Source organism: Carassius carassius, chromosome 50 (assembly GCF_963082965.1).
Source record: "Carassius carassius chromosome 50, fCarCar2.1, whole genome shotgun sequence".
NCBI classification, from domain to species: domain Eukaryota; kingdom Metazoa; phylum Chordata; class Actinopteri; order Cypriniformes; family Cyprinidae; genus Carassius; species Carassius carassius.
The window spans coordinates 1,810,825-1,829,899 of record NC_081804.1 but is presented as its reverse complement, the minus strand read 5'-3'; the positions used below and the strand labels follow the sequence as shown (position 1 = coordinate 1,829,899).

The 19,075-nt window shown below is 36.7% G+C and overlaps 1 protein-coding gene across 1 annotated transcript in view; it reads left to right on the top strand.

The window, feature by feature from the left end:
* LOC132133555 (p53-induced death domain-containing protein 1-like) overlaps window positions 1-18,654 on the top strand; it is a 22,750-nt gene extending 4,096 nt beyond the window's left edge. The window contains exons 4-16 of the mRNA XM_059546434.1: window positions 214-372; window positions 518-569; window positions 11,250-11,451; window positions 12,027-12,176; window positions 12,475-12,648; window positions 13,224-13,371; window positions 14,407-14,542; window positions 14,622-14,772; window positions 14,928-15,051; window positions 15,146-15,261; window positions 15,347-15,454; window positions 16,333-16,511; window positions 18,307-18,654. Coding sequence (XP_059402417.1) covers window positions 214-372; window positions 518-569; window positions 11,250-11,451; window positions 12,027-12,176; window positions 12,475-12,648; window positions 13,224-13,371; window positions 14,407-14,542; window positions 14,622-14,772; window positions 14,928-15,051; window positions 15,146-15,261; window positions 15,347-15,454; window positions 16,333-16,511; window positions 18,307-18,532 — 1,925 coding nt within the window. The 3' untranslated portion in view covers window positions 18,533-18,654. The remainder of the gene's footprint in view (window positions 1-213; window positions 373-517; window positions 570-11,249; window positions 11,452-12,026; window positions 12,177-12,474; window positions 12,649-13,223; window positions 13,372-14,406; window positions 14,543-14,621; window positions 14,773-14,927; window positions 15,052-15,145; window positions 15,262-15,346; window positions 15,455-16,332; window positions 16,512-18,306) is intronic.
* Window positions 18,655-19,075: the final 421 nt, after the last annotated feature.

Below are 19,075 nucleotides of genomic sequence, written 5' to 3'. Positions count from 1 at the left end.
CAAATGTCCACTTTTACATTTGTAGAGTAAACGCAAATGTGTCCCAAAGGACTGTCTACTGCCTTAAATGATGCTATCTTTGTGTCAAAAACTAGTTTTATGCATTCTATGCAAACTACAGTAGAAACAACTATTTCCAAATGAGATTTCAGCTTTTGAAAGGAAAGTCTAGTATCTGTGACACTGTCTTCTGATGTCTGATCTCTCTGTCAGGGTCTCTCCGCTCTCTGAGGCAGCTAGTAATCCAGAGTAATGATCTGAGGACTGTTCCTGAATGTTTGCATTCCCTCCCACTGCTCGACAAACTCGACACGAGGAACAACCCGCTGGGACGACCGCCAACACCCCCACCGATCGCCCACATCACCCCAGGTGCTGCTGCTTTACTCTAGTTTACATTGCATTATTAGAATGACATTTTTATCAAACAAATACAAGTTTTTTATTGCATAATGATGGATGAAACCTGAGCAAGCTAAGCCTGTTTGATCCCAATGACAGTGTTTGTGCTTTATAGTTCTGGAAGAATCAGAGATCCCAGAGTTGCACCTCGGATTTGGTCAAAACAGGTGAAGTGAGCCCTACCTTATAAATTTTGGGAGCAGTTTTAATGTTCTTGAAAGATGTTTTATATGCTTACCAAGGGTGCATTTGTTTGCTAGAAATACAGCAAAAACACTAATATTGTGAAATATTATTACATTTTAAAATAACTGTTTTCTATTTTAACATATTTTAAAATATAATTTATTTCTGTGATGTGCAGCTGTATTTTCAGCATCATTACTCCAGTCTTCAGTGTCACATGATCTTCAGAAATCATGAAAATATGCTGATTTGCTGTTCAAGAAATATTTCTTATTATTATCACCAAAGTTGAAAACAGTTGTGCGTGTTCATATTTTTTTGGATACCATTCCTTTTTTTTTTTTTTTTTTTTTCTGATTTTTTTAGTTTGAATGCATCTTTGCGCAAGAAAAATATTCTAAAAAAAAAAAAATAACTGCTATTACTAAAAAAATAGTATGCAGCATTAATAAAAATAGTATTTTTAAAATAGTATGCAGTATACATCACTAATGCTAGTTCCAAATGTAAAGATGCGTCCCAAATCACGTACTTATGCACTATTTTATGACGTTTTTTAGTATAAATAGTACATAAGTTAAAGTAGTGCATTCACACTGAAAAAAAAAAAGAAAAAAGTGCACTTTAAATACCCGGATGATGCACTTAAATAACCAAATAAACTAAGTGTGGAATTTGGACACTTCATGCATTCAACTGTCGCAGCTTTAATTACGTAACGAAGGGGGAGTGGCTATCAGACTCCAATTATGAATGAGAACATAACCTTTATAATTCATACACTACATGGTTGAGTACATAGTGTATGAGTGCATAGTGTATGAGTGCATAGTGTATGAGTGCATAGTGCATGAGTGCATAGTGTATGAGTGCATAGTGTATAAGTACATAGTGTATAATTACATAGTGTATGAGTGCATAGTGCATAGTGTATGTGTGCATAGTGTATAAGTACATAGTGTATGAGTGCATAAGTGCATAGTGTATGAGTGCATAGTGTATGTGTGCATAGTGTATAAGTACATAGTGTATGTGTGCATAGTTTATAAGTACATAGTGTATGTGTGCATAGTGCATAAGTGCATAGTGTATGTGTGCATAGTGTATGAGTGCATAGTGTATGTGTGCATAGTTTATAAGTACATAGTGTATGTGTGCATAGTGCATAAGTGCATAGTGTATGTGTGCATAGTTTATAAGTACATAGTGTATGTGTGCATAGTGTATGAGTGCATAGTGTATGAGTACATAGTGTATGAGTGCATAGTGCATGAGTGCATAGTGTATGAGTGCATAGTGTATGAGTACATAATGCATGAGTGCATAGGGTATGAGTACATAGTGCATGAGTGCATAGTGTATGAGTACATAGTGCATAAGTGCATAGTGTATGTGTGCATAGTGTATGAGTGCATAGTGTATAAGTACATAGTGTATGAGTGCATAAGTGCATAGTGTATTTGTGCATAGTGTATGAGTGCATAGTGTATGAGTGCATAGTGTATGAGTGCATAGTGTATGAGTGCATGAGTGCATAGTGCATGAGTGCATAGTGCATGAGTGCATAGTGCATGAGTGCATAGTGTATGAGTTCATAGTGCATGAGTGCATAGTGTATGAGTGCATAAGTGCATAGTGTATGAGTACATAGTGTATGAGTGCTTAGTGTATTTGTGCATAGTGTATGAGTGCATAGTGTATAAGTACACAGGGTATGAGTGCAGTGTATAAGTACATAGTGCATGAGTACATAGTGCATGAGTGCATAGTGTATGAGCGCATACTGTATGAGTGCATAAGTACATAGTGTATGAGTGCATAGTGTATGAGTGCATAGTGCATAAGTGCATAGTGCATGAGTACATAGGGTATGAGTGCATAGTGTATGAGTGCATAGTGCATAAGTGCATAGTGCATGAGTACATAGGGTATGAGTGCATAGTGTATGAGTGCATAGTGTATAAGTGCATAGTGCATGAGTACATAGGGTATGAGTGCATAGTGTATGAGTGCATAGTGTATAAGTACATAGGGTATGAGTGCATAGTGTATGAGTGCATAGTGTATGTGTGCATAGTGTATAAGTACATAGTGTATGTGTGCATAGTGTATAAGTACATAGTGTATGAGTGCATACTGTATGAGTGCATAGTGTATAAGTACATAGTGTATGAGTGCATAGTGTATGTGTGCATAGTGTATAAGTACATAGTGTATGAGTGCATACTGTATGAGTGCATAGTGTATGAGTGCATAGTGTATAAGTACATAGGGTATGAGTGCATAGTGTATGAGTGCATAGTGTATAAGTACATTGTGTATGATTGCATAGTGTATGAGTGCATAGTGTATGAGTGCATAGTGTATGTGTGCATAGTGCATAAGTACATAGTGTATGAGTGCATAGTGCATAAGTGCATAGTGTATAAGTACATAGAGTATGAGTGCATAGTGTATGAGTGCATAGTGTAAAAGTACATTGTGTATGAGTGCATAGTGCATAAGTGCATAGTGTATGTGTGCATAGTGTATGTGTGCATAGTGTATAAGTACATAGTGTATGAGTGCATAGTGCATAGTGTATGTGTGCATAGTGTATAAGTACATAGTGTATGTGTGCATAGTGTATGAATGCATAGTGTAAAAGTACATAGTGTATGAGTGCATAAGTGCATAGTGTATGAGTGCATAGTGTATGAGTACATAGTGCATGAGTGCATAGTGTATGAGTACATAGTGCATAGTGTATGAGTACATAGTGCATGAGTGCATAGTGTATGAGTGTATAAGTGCATAGTGTATGTGTGCATAGTGTATGTGTGCATAGTGTATTAGTGCATAGTGTATTAGTGCATAGTGTATAAGTACATAGTGCATGAGTGCATAGTGTATGAGTGTATAGTGTATGAGTGCATAGTGTATGAGTGCATAGTGTATGAGTACATAGTGCATGAGTGCATAGTGTATGAGTGCATAGTGCATGAGTGCATAGTGCATGAGTGCATAGTGTATGTGTGCATAGTGTATGTGTGCATAGTGTATGTGTGCATAGTGCATGAGTGCATAGTGTATGTGTGCATAGTGCTTGAGTGCATAGTGTATGAGTGCATAGTGCATGAGTACATAGTGTATGAGTGCATAGTGTATGAGTACATAGTGCATGAGTGCATAGTGTATAAATGCATAGTGCATAGTGCATCAGTGCATAGTGTATGAGTGCATAGTGCATGAGTGCATAGTGCACGAGTGCATAGTTTATGAGTGCATAGTGTATGAGTACATAGTGTATGAGTGCATAGTGTATAAGTACATTGTGTATGACTGCATAGTGTATGAGTGCATAATGCATGAGTGCATAGTGTATAAGTACATTGTGTATGAGTGCATAGTGTATGAGTACATAGTGCATGAGTGCATAGTGTATGAGTACATAGTGTATGAGTACATGGTGTATGAGTACATAGTATCTGAGTTCATAGTGTATAAGTACATTGTGTATGAGTGCATAGTGTATGTGTGCATAGTGCATAAGTACATAGGGTATGAGTGCATAGTGTATGAGTGCATAGTGTATAAGTACATTGTGTATGATTGCATAGTGTATGAGTGCATAGTGTATGAGTGCATAGTGTATGTGTGCATAGTGCATAAGTACATAGTGTATGAGTGCATAGTGTATAAGTACATAGGGTATGAGTGCATAGTGTATGAGTGCATAGTGTAAAAGTACATTGTGTATGAGTGCATAGTGCATAAGTGCATAGTGTATGTGTGCATAGTGTATGAGTGCATAGTGCATAAGTGCATAGTGTATGTGTGCATAGTGTATAAGTACATAGTGTATGTGTGCATAGTGTATGTGTGCATAGTGTATGAATGCATAGTGTAAAAGTACATAGTGTATGAGTGCATAAGTGCATAGTGTATGAGTGCATAGTGTATGAGTGCATAGTGTATGAGTACATAGTGCATGAGTGCATAGTGTATGAGTACATAGTGCATGAGTGCATAGTGTATGAGTACATAGTGCATAAGTGCATAGTGTATGTGTGCATAGTGTATGAGTGCATAGTGTATAAGTACATAGTGTATGAGTGCATAAGTGCATAGTGTATTTGTGCATAGTGTATGAGTGCATAGTGTATGTGTGCATAGTGTATGTGTGCATAGTGTATGAGTGCATAGTGTATGAGTGCATAGTGTATGAGTGCATGAGTGCATAGTGCATGAGTGCATAGTGCATGAGTGCATAGTGCATGAGTGCATAGTGTATGAGTTCATAGTGCATGAGTGCATAGTGTATGAGTGCATAAGTGCATAGTGTATGAGTACATAGTGTATGAGTGCTTAGTGTATTTGTGCATAGTGTATGAGTGCATAGTGTATAAGTACACAGGGTATGAGTGCAGTGTATAAGTACATAGTGCATGAGTACATAGTGCATGAGTGCATAGTGTATGAGCGCATACTGTATGAGTGCATAAGTACATAGTGTATGAGTGCATAGTGTATGAGTGCATAGTGTATGAGTACATAGTGCATGAGTGCATAGTGTATGAGTGCATAGTGCATGAGTGCATAGTGCATGAGTGCATAGTGTATGTGTGCATAGTGTATGTGTGCATAGTGTATGTGTGCATAGTGCATGAGTGCATAGTGTATGTGTGCATAGTGCTTGAGTGCATAGTGTATGAGTGCATAGTGCATGAGTACATAGTGTATGAGTGCATAGTGTATGAGTACATAGTGCATGAGTGCATAGTGTATAAATGCATAGTGCATAGTGCATCAGTGCATAGTGTATGAGTGCATAGTGCATGAGTGCATAGTGCACGAGTGCATAGTTTATGAGTGCATAGTGTATGAGTACATAGTGTATGAGTGCATAGTGTATAAGTACATTGTGTATGACTGCATAGTGTATGAGTGCATAATGCATGAGTGCATAGTGTATAAGTACATTGTGTATGAGTGCATAGTGTATGAGTACATAGTGCATGAGTGCATAGTGTATGAGTACATAGTGTATGAGTACATGGTGTATGAGTACATAGTATCTGAGTTCATAGTGTATAAGTACATTGTGTATGAGTGCATAGTGTATGTGTGCATAGTGCATAAGTACATAGGGTATGAGTGCATAGTGTATGAGTGCATAGTGTATAAGTACATTGTGTATGATTGCATAGTGTATGAGTGCATAGTGTATGTGTGCATAGTGCATAAGTACATAGTGTATGAGTGCATAGTGTATAAGTACATAGGGTATGAGTGCATAGTGTATGAGTGCATAGTGTAAAAGTACATTGTGTATGAGTGCATAGTGCATAAGTGCATAGTGTATGTGTGCATAGTGTATGAGTGCATAGTGCATAAGTGCATAGTGTATGTGTGCATAGTGTATAAGTACATAGTGTATGTGTGCATAGTGTATGTGTGCATAGTGTATGAATGCATAGTGTAAAAGTACATAGTGTATGAGTGCATAAGTGCATAGTGTATGAGTGCATAGTGTATGAGTGCATAGTGCATGAGTACATAGTGCATGAGTGCATAGTGTATGAGTACATAGTGCATGAGTGCATAGTGTATGAGTACATAGTGCATAAGTGCATAGTGTATGTGTGCATAGTGTATGAGTGCATAGTGTATAAGTACATAGTGTATGAGTGCATAAGTGCATAGTGTATTTGTGCATAGTGTATGAGTGCATAGTGTATGTGTGCATAGTGTATGTGTGCATAGTGTATGAGTGCATAGTGTATGAGTGCATAGTGTATGAGTGCATGAGTGCATAGTGCATGAGTGCATAGTGCATGAGTGCATAGTGCATGAGTGCATAGTGTATGAGTTCATAGTGCATGAGTGCATAGTGTATGAGTGCATAAGTGCATAGTGTATGAGTACATAGTGTATGAGTGCTTAGTGTATTTGTGCATAGTGTATGAGTGCATAGTGTATAAGTACACAGGGTATGAGTGCAGTGTATAAGTACATAGTGCATGAGTACATAGTGCATGAGTGCATAGTGTATGAGCGCATACTGTATGAGTGCATAAGTACATAGTGTATGAGTGCATAGTGCATAAGTGCATAGTGCATGAGTACATAGGGTATGAGTGCATAGTGTATGAGTGCATAGTGCATAAGTGCATAGTGCATGAGTACATAGGGTATGAGTGCATAGTGTATGAGTGCATAGTGTATAAGTGCATAGTGCATGAGTACATAGGGTATGAGTGCATAGTGTATGAGTGCATAGTGTATGAGTGCATAGTGTATAAGTACATAGGGTATGAGTGCATAGTGTATGAGTGCATAGTGTATGTGTGCATAGTGTATAAGTACATAGTGTATGTGTGCATAGTGTATAAGTACATAGTGTATGAGTGCATACTGTATGAGTGCATAGTGTATAAGTACATAGTGTATGAGTGCATAGTGTATGTGTGCATAGTGTATAAGTACATAGTGTATGAGTGCATACTGTATGAGTGCATAGTGTATAAGTGCATAGTGTATAAGTACATAGTGTATGAGTGCATAGTGTATGAGTGCATAGTGCATAAGTGCATAGTGCATAAGTACATAGGGTATGAGTGCATAGTGTATGAGTGCATAGTGTATGAGTGCATAGTGTATAAGTACATTGTGTATGAGTGCATAGTGTATGTGTGCATAGTGCATAAGTGCATAGTGTATGAGTGCATAGTGTATAAGTACATTGTGTATGATTGCATAGTGTATGAGTGCATAGTGTATGAGTGCATAGTGTATGTGTGCATAGTGCATAAGTACATAGTGTATGAGTGCATAGTGCATAAGTGCATAGTGTATAAGTACATAGGGTATGAGTGCATAGTGTATGAGTGCATAGTGCATGAGTGCATAGTGCATGAGTGCATAGTGTATGAGTTCATAGTGCATGAGTGCATAGTGTATGAGTGCATAAGTGCATAGTGTATGAGTACATAGTGTATGAGTGCTTAGTGTATTTGTGCATAGTGTATGAGTGCATAGTGTATAAGTACACAGGGTATGAGTGCAGTGTATAAGTACATAGTGCATGAGTACATAGTGCATGAGTGCATAGTGTATGAGCGCATACTGTATGAGTGCATAAGTACATAGTGTATGAGTGCATAGTGTATGAGTGCATAGTGCATAAGTGCATAGTGCATGAGTACATAGGGTATGAGTGCATAGTGTATGAGTGCATAGTGTATAAGTGCATAGTGCATGAGTACATAGGGTATGAGTGCATAGTGTATGAGTGCATAGTGTATAAGTACATAGGGTATGAGTGCATAGTGTATGAGTGCATAGTGTATGTGTGCATAGTGTATAAGTACATAGTGTATGTGTGCATAGTGTATAAGTACATAGTGTATGAGTGCATAGTGTATAAGTACATAGTGTATGAGTGCATAGTGTATGTGTGCATAGTGTATAAGTACATAGTGTATGAGTGCATACTGTATGAGTGCATAGTGTATAAGTGCATAGTGTATAAGTACATAGTGTATGAGTGCATAGTGTATGAGTGCATAGTGCATAAGTGCATAGTGCATAAGTACATAGGGTATGAGTGCATAGTGTATGAGTGCATAGTGTATAAGTACATTGTGTATGAGTGCATAGTGTATGTGTGCATAGTGCATAAGTGCATAGTGTATGAGTGCATAGTGTATAAGTACATTGTGTATGATTGCATAGTGTATGAGTGCATAGTGTATGAGTGCATAGTGTATGTGTGCATAGTGCATAAGTACATAGTGTATGAGTGCATAGTGCATAAGTGCATAGTGTATAAGTACATAGGGTATGAGTGCATAGTGTATGAGTGCATAGTGTAAAAGTACATTGTGTATGAGTGCATAGTGCATAAGTGCATAGTGTATGTGTGCATAGTGTATGTGTGCATAGTGTATAAGTACATAGTGTATGAGTGCATAGTGCATAGTGTATGTGTGCATAGTGTATAAGTACATAGTGTATGTGTGCATAGTGTATGTGTGCATAGTGTATGAATGCATAGTGTAAAAGTACATAGTGTATGAGTGCATAAGTGCATAGTGTATGAGTGCATAGTGTATGAGTACATAGTGCATGAGTGCATAGTGTATGAGTACATAGTGCATAGTGTATGAGTACATAGTGCATGAGTGCATAGTGTATGAGTGTATAAGTGCATAGTGTATGTGTGCATAGTGTATTAGTGCATAGTGTATTAGTGCATAGTGTATAAGTACATAGTGCATGAGTGCATAGTGTATGAGTGTATAGTGTATGAGTGCATAGTGTATGAGTGCATAGTGTATGAGTACATAGTGCATGAGTGCATAGTGTATGAGTGCATAGTGCATGAGTGCATAGTGTATGTGTGCATAGTGTATGTGTGCATAGTGTATGTGTGCATAGTGCATGAGTGCATAGTGTATGTGTGCATAGTGCTTGAGTGCATAGTGTATGAGTGCATAGTGCATGAGTACATAGTGTATGAGTGCATAGTGTATGAGTACATAGTGCATGAGTGCATAGTGTATAAATGCATAGTGCATCAGTGCATAGTGTATGAGTGCATAGTGCATGAGTGCATAGTGCACGAGTGCATAGTTTATGAGTGCATAGTGTATGAGTACATAGTGTATGAGTGCATAGTGTATAAGTACATTGTGTATGACTGCATAGTGTATGAGTGCATAATGCATGAGTGCATAGTGTATGAGTGCATAGTGTATAAGTACATTGTGTATGAGTGCATAGTGTATGAGTACATAGTGCATGAGTGCATAGTGTATGAGTACATAGTGTATGAGTACATGGTGTATGAGTACATAGTATCTGAGTTCATATTGTATAAGTACATTGTGTATGAGTGCATAGTGTATGTGTGCATAGTGCATAAGTACATAGGGTATGAGTGCATAGTGTATGAGTGCATAGTGTATAAGTACATTGTGTATGATTGCATAGTGTATGAGTGCATAGTGTATGAGTGCATAGTGTATGTGTGCATAGTGCATAAGTACATAGTGTATGAGTGCATAGTGTATAAGTACATAGGGTATGAGTGCATAGTGTATGAGTGCATAGTGTAAAAGTACATTGTGTATGAGTGCATAGTGCATAAGTGCATAGTGTATGTGTGCATAGTGTATGTGTGCATAGTGTATGAGTGCATAGTGCATAAGTGCATAGTGTATGTGTGCATAGTGTATAAGTACATAGTGTATGTGTGCATAGTGTATGTGTGCATAGTGTATGAATGCATAGTGTAAAAGTACATAGTGTATGAGTGCATAAGTGCATAGTGTATGAGTGCATAGTGTATGAGTGCATAGTGTATGAGTACATAGTGCATGAGTGCATAGTGTATGAGTACATAGTGCATGAGTGCATAGTGTATGTGTGCATAGTGTATTAGTGCATAGTGTATAAGTACATAGTGTATGAGTGCATAGTGCATGAGTGCATAGTGTATGTGTGCATAGTGTATGAGTGCATAGTGTTTGAGTGCATAGTGTATGAGTGCATAGTGTATGAGTACATAGTGCATGAGTGAATAGTGCATGAGTACATAGTGCATGAGTGCATAGTGTATGAGTGCATAGTGCATGAGTGCATAGTGTATGTGTGCATAGTGTATGTGTGCATAGTGCATGAGTGCATAGTGTATGTGTGCATAGTGTATGAGTGCATAGTGCATGAGTGCATAGTGCATGAGTGCATAGTGCATCAGTGCATAGTGTATGAGTGCATAGTGCATGAGTGCATAGTGCATGAGTGCATAGTGCATGAGTGCATAGTGCATGAGTGCATAGTTTATGAGTGCATAGTTTATGAGTGCATAGTTTATGAGTGCATAGTGTATGAGTACATAGTGTATGAGTGCATAGTGTATGAGTACATTGTGTATGACTGCATAGTGTATGAGTGCATAATGTATGAGTGCATAGTGTATAAGTACATTGTGTATGAGTGCATAGTGTATGAGTACATAGTGCATGAGTGCATAGTGTATGAGTACATGGTGTATGAGTACATAGTGTATGAGTACATAGTGTATGAGTGCATAGTGCATCAGTACATAGTGTATGAGTGCATAATGTATGAGTTCATAGTGCATGAGTGCGTAGTTTATGAGTGCATAGTGTATAAGTACATAGTGTATGAGTACATAGTGTATGAGTGCATAATGTATGAGTGCATAGTGCATGAGTGCGTAGTTTATGAGTGCATAGTGTATAAGTACATAGTGCATAAGTGCATAGTGTATAAGTACATAGGGTATGAGTGCATAGTGTATAAGTACATTGTGTATGAGTGCATAGTGTATGAGTGCATAATGCACAAGTGCATAGTGTATGAGTGCATAGTGTATAAGTACATTGTGTATGAGTGCATAGTGTATGAGTGCATAATGCATAAGTATATTGTGTATGAGTGCATAGTGTATGAGTGCATAAGTGCATAGTGTATGAGTGCATAGTGTATAAGTACATTGTGTATGAGTGCATAGTGTATGAGTGCATAGTGCATAAGTACATAATGTATGAGTGCATACTGTTTGAGTGCATAGTGTATGAGTGCATAGTCTATGATTGCAATGTTTATAGTGTGTCATTTGGGACACATCTTAATTCTTCTCTGCCTTTCAGTTTTCAAGTATCATCTGCTGGTTGTCACGTGTTCCTTCCTGGAGGGGCGGAGCTCTTGTTTCCACGGAGATGTGTAAATGCAGTCACACAGCTCCAGTGGGCAGAGAGGAGACCAGACAGAAAGTGGGTGTGGCTAGAGGAGCATGACGTCCTTTTGAGTCGACAGCTGGAGCTCCGCCCACACGGAGCCACATTTGAGGAGGTTGTTGTTATCGTTTATACTTGTATAAATATAAACACTTAAAGTGAAAGAAAGCTCCCGTTTTACATTATATAAATGATACAGTTCTTAACTATGAATTAATAAAATATAGTAATATTATAAATAAATATAATATAAATATATTAATATTATAATATAAATATAACTTATATCTATAAATTAACAAAATACAGTATTATAATGAATAATATATGAAAAAGTAATAAATATATAATAAATCAAGAATTATAATGAATACTCATAAATAATATATAAATCTAATAAAATTAAAAAATAGAGTGAAAAAAGTTTAATCGTATAAATATATATTTTATAAAAGTAAATAACTATAATAAAATACATTGTAATCAATAATATATGAAAAATTCTTAATAATTGTAATGATTATAATTAAATATATGAATATTAATAAAGAATAATAATTATAATTATTTTTAAGTGAGGCAAAAATTGCTTATAGAGTGAAAGAACAATTTTTATAATGTATAAATAATAAAAGAAATATATATTTTAAATAAAAGATACAATAATATTTCTCTGTGTCACTGTTTTAGCCAGTAGAGGTGTGTATTCCATATCACAAAACTCGGAAAGGTCATGTTGCGGTTCGCAGGTTTGATGGTCAGTCTTGGTCGACACTACCAACCCTGACCAGAAGGGGAAGTGAGAAACACAGCTGTAGGCCTCGAGGACGCCCAGCACGGGTGAGCCAATCAGATCCCTCTCAGTCCAAACCCTGTAAACCATTGATCTCAAACTCAATTCCTGGAGGGCCACAGCTCTGCACAGTTTTGCTCCAACCCTAATCAAACACACCTGATCCAGCTAATCAAGGTCTTCAGGATCACTAGAAACTTTCAAGCAGGTGTGATTTGGAGCTGGTTGAAGCTAAACTCTGCAGAGCTGTGGCCCTCCAGGAATTGAGTTTGAGACCACTGCTGTAAACCATCCTGAGGGCTTAAATGCACACATATATATATGTATTATCATCTATGTTTGCAGTTGGCCTGCTGTAGTGTGTCTCAGTTCTCGTGGTTTGTGGCCGTCTCTCATCCTTTCCTGGACAGTTGCTCTGTGTCTCCAGAGGGGGCGCTGCTTGTGTCTCAATTCGACCCGGGGATCAAAATTATTTTCCCTCCAGAGTGCACAGCAGAGACACGTACAGTCACAATGCAGGTCTGTGCATATATATACTAAACAGTTTGTGTCATTAAAACATGATTATCATGCTGTTTTAAATTTTTCCATTCAATGTGATTATTATTTTTACATTGTGGCCAAAAAAGCAATGAGACGGCAAAGGTTTTGTAAGGTATTTAGTAAATGCATCTTCAAAATGTTAAAATGTACAGTTGGTCTATGAATCTGTGTTATCGCAGTACCACCGATATACTATTATAATATTTATTAATACTTTAAATTAGATTTTATTTTTTAGGTTTTCTGTTTTCATTTTTATTTTTTAGTTAAGTAAATTTTATTTTAATGAACGTAAATTTGTTTTAGCCATTTTTATTAGTTTATGTATTTTTTTTTTATAGTTTTTATTCAATTTTAGTTTATGTTAGTACTTCAAACTAAATAAAATTAAGAAATGTCACTTGGGCAGTTAGCTGAAATAAAATATGCTTTTATATATATAATATTATTTATAATATTTTAGCTTTAGTTAATGCTTATTTTATTTCCCTATATTTATACATTTTTATTAATATTTTATTTTATTTGAATTTATTTTATTTTGTCCTTAGGTCCTGCAGGTGGTGCTGTCTGAGGTACAGGACCTGACTGGAGACACTCATGCGAGTGCCAGTCCACTGCTGTGCCTCTCTCAAACTCCCAGCCTACATTTCCTTCAGCCAATCACAGTGCAGATTCCTCTTCCTCCTGGAGTGACTGGTATTGCATCACATTAACTCTTCACTTCTTTCTAGGAAACCATTTTATTGTTAAACCTAGCTGATCTTAAACTTGTTAGATAACTTGTCACATAAAACTGACCTTTTCTTTATTTTAGAATAAATGCCACATACTTTGATATTTTTATATAATGCAGGGATTCTTTTTTGTCAGATCTTAGATAAAAATATTTATTTAAATTACCCTAAGATTTTAAGTTTATTTTCAATCATTTAACAGCACATTTGCATGCTTTCGGATGTTGGTTAATGGTCACATGAAGTGAAAGTTAATAGATAAAATATTCAATCTTTTTATTTTGAATATGTAGCTGTGCTTAAACCTCTTTTTAAATGTAAAAGTGTCAATTATATTAACACTATGGTTTCTAAGAATTAAACTAAATGACAATAATAATAATGACGATGATAGTAATAATAATTATTATGATTCAACTCTAAATATAAAAATAAAGTCAAGTATATATTAATGTTAATTAAAATTTTGAAGGAATATGTTTGTAAAATTTTTTATTTATAACAATAACTTGTAATTATACATTACAAAAATACAAAATACTTTTATAATATTCTTCATTTAAAAATTTTAAAAACCTCAAGCTTTTACCATTTGAAATCCTCCAACTTTTATTTTGTAAAAATACTACTGCATATCGCACTTAATGCATATACTTTATACTGCCATTTTTTTTTAAGTAGTATGTGAAACTACTTTTTATATATAATTTTGAAACCGGTTTGTGTGTAAAAATGCCAATGTTGTCACATGACCTCACTACATCACATGTTTAATTCAGCACATGGTGTCCAATTAAAAAAAATGCAGTTGATAACGTTTGTCATAATTTATTCTCTGAAAATAGAAGCTCAAGTCATGGGATACAGTATTACTTGGTGTGAAAATGTGCACAGTTCACATACTACAAAACTAGTATGTTTGGTATGGTATAGTATGCGCTATTTGACTGGCGTTTTAATTTGAGTGTACTGCAGATTCCTGTCTGTGTGTGTTCAGGACACATGGTGGACATGTCCCGTTTGCACCTGATGCATGGCGACCCCACGACCCACACCTGGACTGACATCACCGCTCAGGTGTCGCTTTACGTCACGCACATTTACGCCATCTTCTCCATCACACACTTCTCATGGTGAGCGTCTATAAACACACACACACACACACAAGCGTGAACCCATCAGTCTGTTATATATATGTGTGTGTGTGTTCAGGTACTGGTTGTGGTACACCACTCACAGGTGTGTTAGTGGTATCGTCAGGAAGATGTATCATCGTTTGAAACAGTTTCGGATTCGATTCCTGGCGCTACAGAAAAAAAACGACCCAGAGCAGGTTCTGCTGCAGTGCCTGCCATCAGACAAGGTGAGTGTGTGTGTGTGTGTGTGTGTGTGTGTGTTGGGTCGATGCTCAGGAGTTGATGTAATATTCATATTCCAGGTGCAAGTCAACCTATGCACTTATTCACTGGTATAGGCTCTGTATATTGATGGAGGACTTCTTCTCGTCTGTCTCTTTAGGCTGAGAGCAGGTTGGCGTCTCTGTCGGAGCAGTATGAAGGTCCTCAGCCATCTGAGTTGTGCGTCCTGTTGGAGGGAGAGCAGTTTTTTGCTGGTTTCGAGAGAGGCATTGATATCAGCGCAGGTGGATACACACACATAAAGCAAAAAACAGCCTACAGCCTACTATAAATCAGAGTAATAGCTCGAGTTTGTTTGGTGGAATGTGTTTCTCTCAGACCGTCCGGACTGTAAAGATGGCAGACTCTCATTCACCTTTTACTCTCACCTGAAGAACATTAAAGAGGTGCATGTGTGCCCGACCCACCCACAGCAGGGCACCGTGAGAGGACAGGTGAGACGGGACACGGGGTCATAGCTGTTGAATCAGCCCACTATTTCAAGTCAAAAGTGATGTAATAACATGTGCGTCCTTCTAGGTGTCATTTTACCGCGGTGAAGTGCCTAGTGATCTTCCAGAAGAAGTGGCGAGGAAAAGAAAAGGTCATGATGACCAGTGGATGGCGACGCTTCCTCTCCGGATTCCTGTGAGAAAATGATTCCTCTCTGTCCCAAATCACCACCACAATGCTCTATTATTTATTATAAGATATCGCTCGTTAGTCTTGAGCCGAAATGTAATGCTCAGCAAAAATGTATATTTACTAAGTATTATAGGATGCAATGCCTAGTGAAAATGTATGCTTAAATATTTACATTAATATATTTAGAATTATATTTAATAATATATTAAGAATTACGTAAATACATCTATAAATCTATTTGTAGTTTAATATATTATTATTATTATTATTATTATTATATTACTATATAAAAATGAAATGACATGTGTATATATTTTTTGTGTTTCAGTATATATATATATATATATATATATTATATATATATATATATATATATATACAAAATATTGTGTGCATGTGTCATTATTTATAATTAAAGTGATATTTTTATATGCAATAATTCATATTATGTGATAATATAAATGCATATTTAAAGATATTATACAAGTATTACAAAGTATATTTGTATTATTATATAAGCATATACTCTATTAAGTATTCATTCAGTATATGTAAGTATTCATAGATAATAGTTCCAATAAAAATGCACAAATTAAAAGTGCTTATTAGCAGCCTGCTAATGTTTCAGAATTGTCCGCTTTCACATGTGCAAATTGTGTGGAATGTCTGTTATAAATTACTATTAACTGAGCTGATTTCAAATCAGCTACTTAATAGGTTAGGATGCTGCCTATCTAGACACAAGTGTTAGGAACACAGCCCATGAACGATATCTCAAGTTCAAATCACATATTTATTTAATTTTGAGCAGCATTTCAGTCTATAATGCAATGCAACCTGTGACAGATGAATAAGTTTTGTTTTATTTTATGCACACACAGAATGCAGACTGTGATGGGAGCATCTCCGGCGAGCTGAACCTGGGCGACCCAGAGAGCGGCTACCTGACAGAGACCAACCTGCTGTCCATCTCCTTACGCATCAACCAAGAGTGGCAGAACATCGGCATCAACCTGGGCATCAGCTACGACCAGCTGGAACGCATCCGAAACCAGCACAGGTGGGCATCAGATCAGAGCCAGCAGATGGCGCTGTTAATCAGGACTGAGAGCCCTACAGCACATTCAGTCTACTAAAATCACAGGACTGATTTAATACAGAATATACAGCACGTGTGATCTCCACATCCACTTCACAATTCATGTGGCATGCAATGATGTGGCAGATTAGACATAAATTGAATTATACATTTTTTTCCACCAAAATAGGTTGTTACAGTATTCACATTTATTGCATCCTGTAACATTCCCTATTTCTGAATACAGACTCATTGAATGTTGGGATTTATTTTCAAGCCAGATCAGTATGACATCATTCATTTTCAAGAGCTTTTAATAACAGAAACAAACATCTTAAAGGGATAGTTCACCTTCAGTTGCTGGTCCCCATTGACTTGCATAGTATTTTTTTCTCTATACAATGGAAGTCAAATGGGGACCAGCAACTGAAGGTTAACTATCCCTTCAAGATCACAGATGGTGTAAAATCATTTATAATTTTTGGGAAATGCTTACATAGAGAGAGAGGCAGTGTGTCAGTGAGTGATGAGGGAAGAAATGAAGACAGCAGTGGTTTTATGAGGGGAATTTGAGTGTTTTGTGTTGATGGCTCAGCCATCTGGGACACTGCAGGAGACGGTACACACTCACACACATCATGCACGCACGTCCTGTTCTGGAGTCTGTTCGTCTGAAACCCCAGTGTCTCTTAGTTCAAGTTACACTTCAATAAATGTGTTCTATTAAGGAGCAATATAGCTGAATAAATTATGAGAAAAAGGTTCTAAAATGTTGCAATTAAATAAAAATAAGCATGTCAGCCACAAAATGCATGTATTTATTTAAAGGACATTTCTGATCATTTTTCATTTTCAAAGCATATTTTATGCCACTTTTTATGTAATTTTTTTTAATCTTACATTAATAATGTTATGCTTTACTAATTTAGGCTTGCATTTAATTAAATTTTTTATTTAAGACATTTTATCCCCAATTCTCATTCTTTTAACATTATTTATTTTAGTAGTTTTGAGATACTATTATTGTTATAATATTTTGAATTAGGTTTTATTTTTAATAATAAATAGTTATAATACATTTAATTTAAAACGCACTTTTCATCAGAGATCTCAAAGTGCTACGGGTTAAAAAAAAAACCTTGCTAAAAAGAAATGTCTTAAGGCCTTTTTTGACCTCAAGGAGTCAGGGAGGGCATTCCCACAGATGTGGGGCAGCGTACAAAATGCCCTATCTCCCATTGTCCTGAGTCTGGTTCTGGGTATGTGGAAGAGCTTTGAGTGAGTGGAACGGAAGGAACGGGTTGTGCTTTGTGGGTTGATAAGTTCTTTGAGGTGGGAGGGGGGCATGTCCATGGATGCATTGATGTTTAAGGAGGGAAACCTTGTACTTAATCCTGGTGGAGATAGGAAGCCAGTGGAGTGAGTGAAGAATGGGGGTAATGTGCTCATGTTTCCGCACTCTCATCAGGATCCTAGCTGCAGAGTTTTGGATGTATTGAAGCCTCTGCAGACTCTTTCTAGGGATCCCAATGAGAAGTGCATTGCAGTAGTCCAGTCTGGAAGAGACAAAGGCATGAGCCTTTATTTACATTTCTGTTATTGTTTATTTTATTTCAAGTAATGAAATGTTTTTTTTTTTATGATTTTAGTTTTATTTAATGATAATGACCCTCATAAGAGCAGCAGTTTAGTAACAGTAATAGTGGCATTAGTAGTAAAAATAAAATAATATAAAAAAATAAAATAAACTGGCATCTCCCTGCTTTTGTTTTGTCAGGGATAACTTTGGGACCCAGGTGATGGCGATGCTCTTTCATTGGGCGAGAGGGCAGCAGGGGGCGGGGCCAGGGGCGGTGGAACGGCTGATGAAAGCGCTGGAGGACAGTGGAAGGCGGGACTTGGCAGAGGAAGTAAAGGACACAGTGACTCTAGGGAAGAGAAAGTATGAAGAATCGCTGAAGAGAGTCGGACTGGAGACACCAGCGAGCTCTGCAGACCCTTAGTCCAGCTGACACACACTCACACACACCATTAAGATGACAACATCATGATATATAAACTCCTACCAGCAGCACTGCAGACCAAACCAGTGACACACATGGGCATACAGCACAGAGTCTCATCTCACAGGACACTCTCTGGCTCTCAGAGCAGCGGTCTGTCTGAATGACGTCTTCATTAGATGCCTCTCAAACTCACAGCAGATGTGTTTTATTTGTAGTGAGACACAATGCTGCACATTTACACTGAGCCAAATGAGCCATGAGTATTTGTTTTGTGTTTTTTAGTGTTTTAACCAAAAAAAAATGTTTTGTATATTGTAATGTAAGTGGTGAATCTCAAGCAGCCTCTCAAAAGGGTCATATTTCATAATTTTGGTGTGTGTGTGTATATATATATATATATAGATAGATAGATAATATTTAATTATATATAACTTAATTATATTTAATTATTAAAATAAATATTACATGAAATTATTGAAAAAATGGGCTTCTAAAACAATATGGTTATACTTAAAAAATATATAATAATAATAAAGCAGT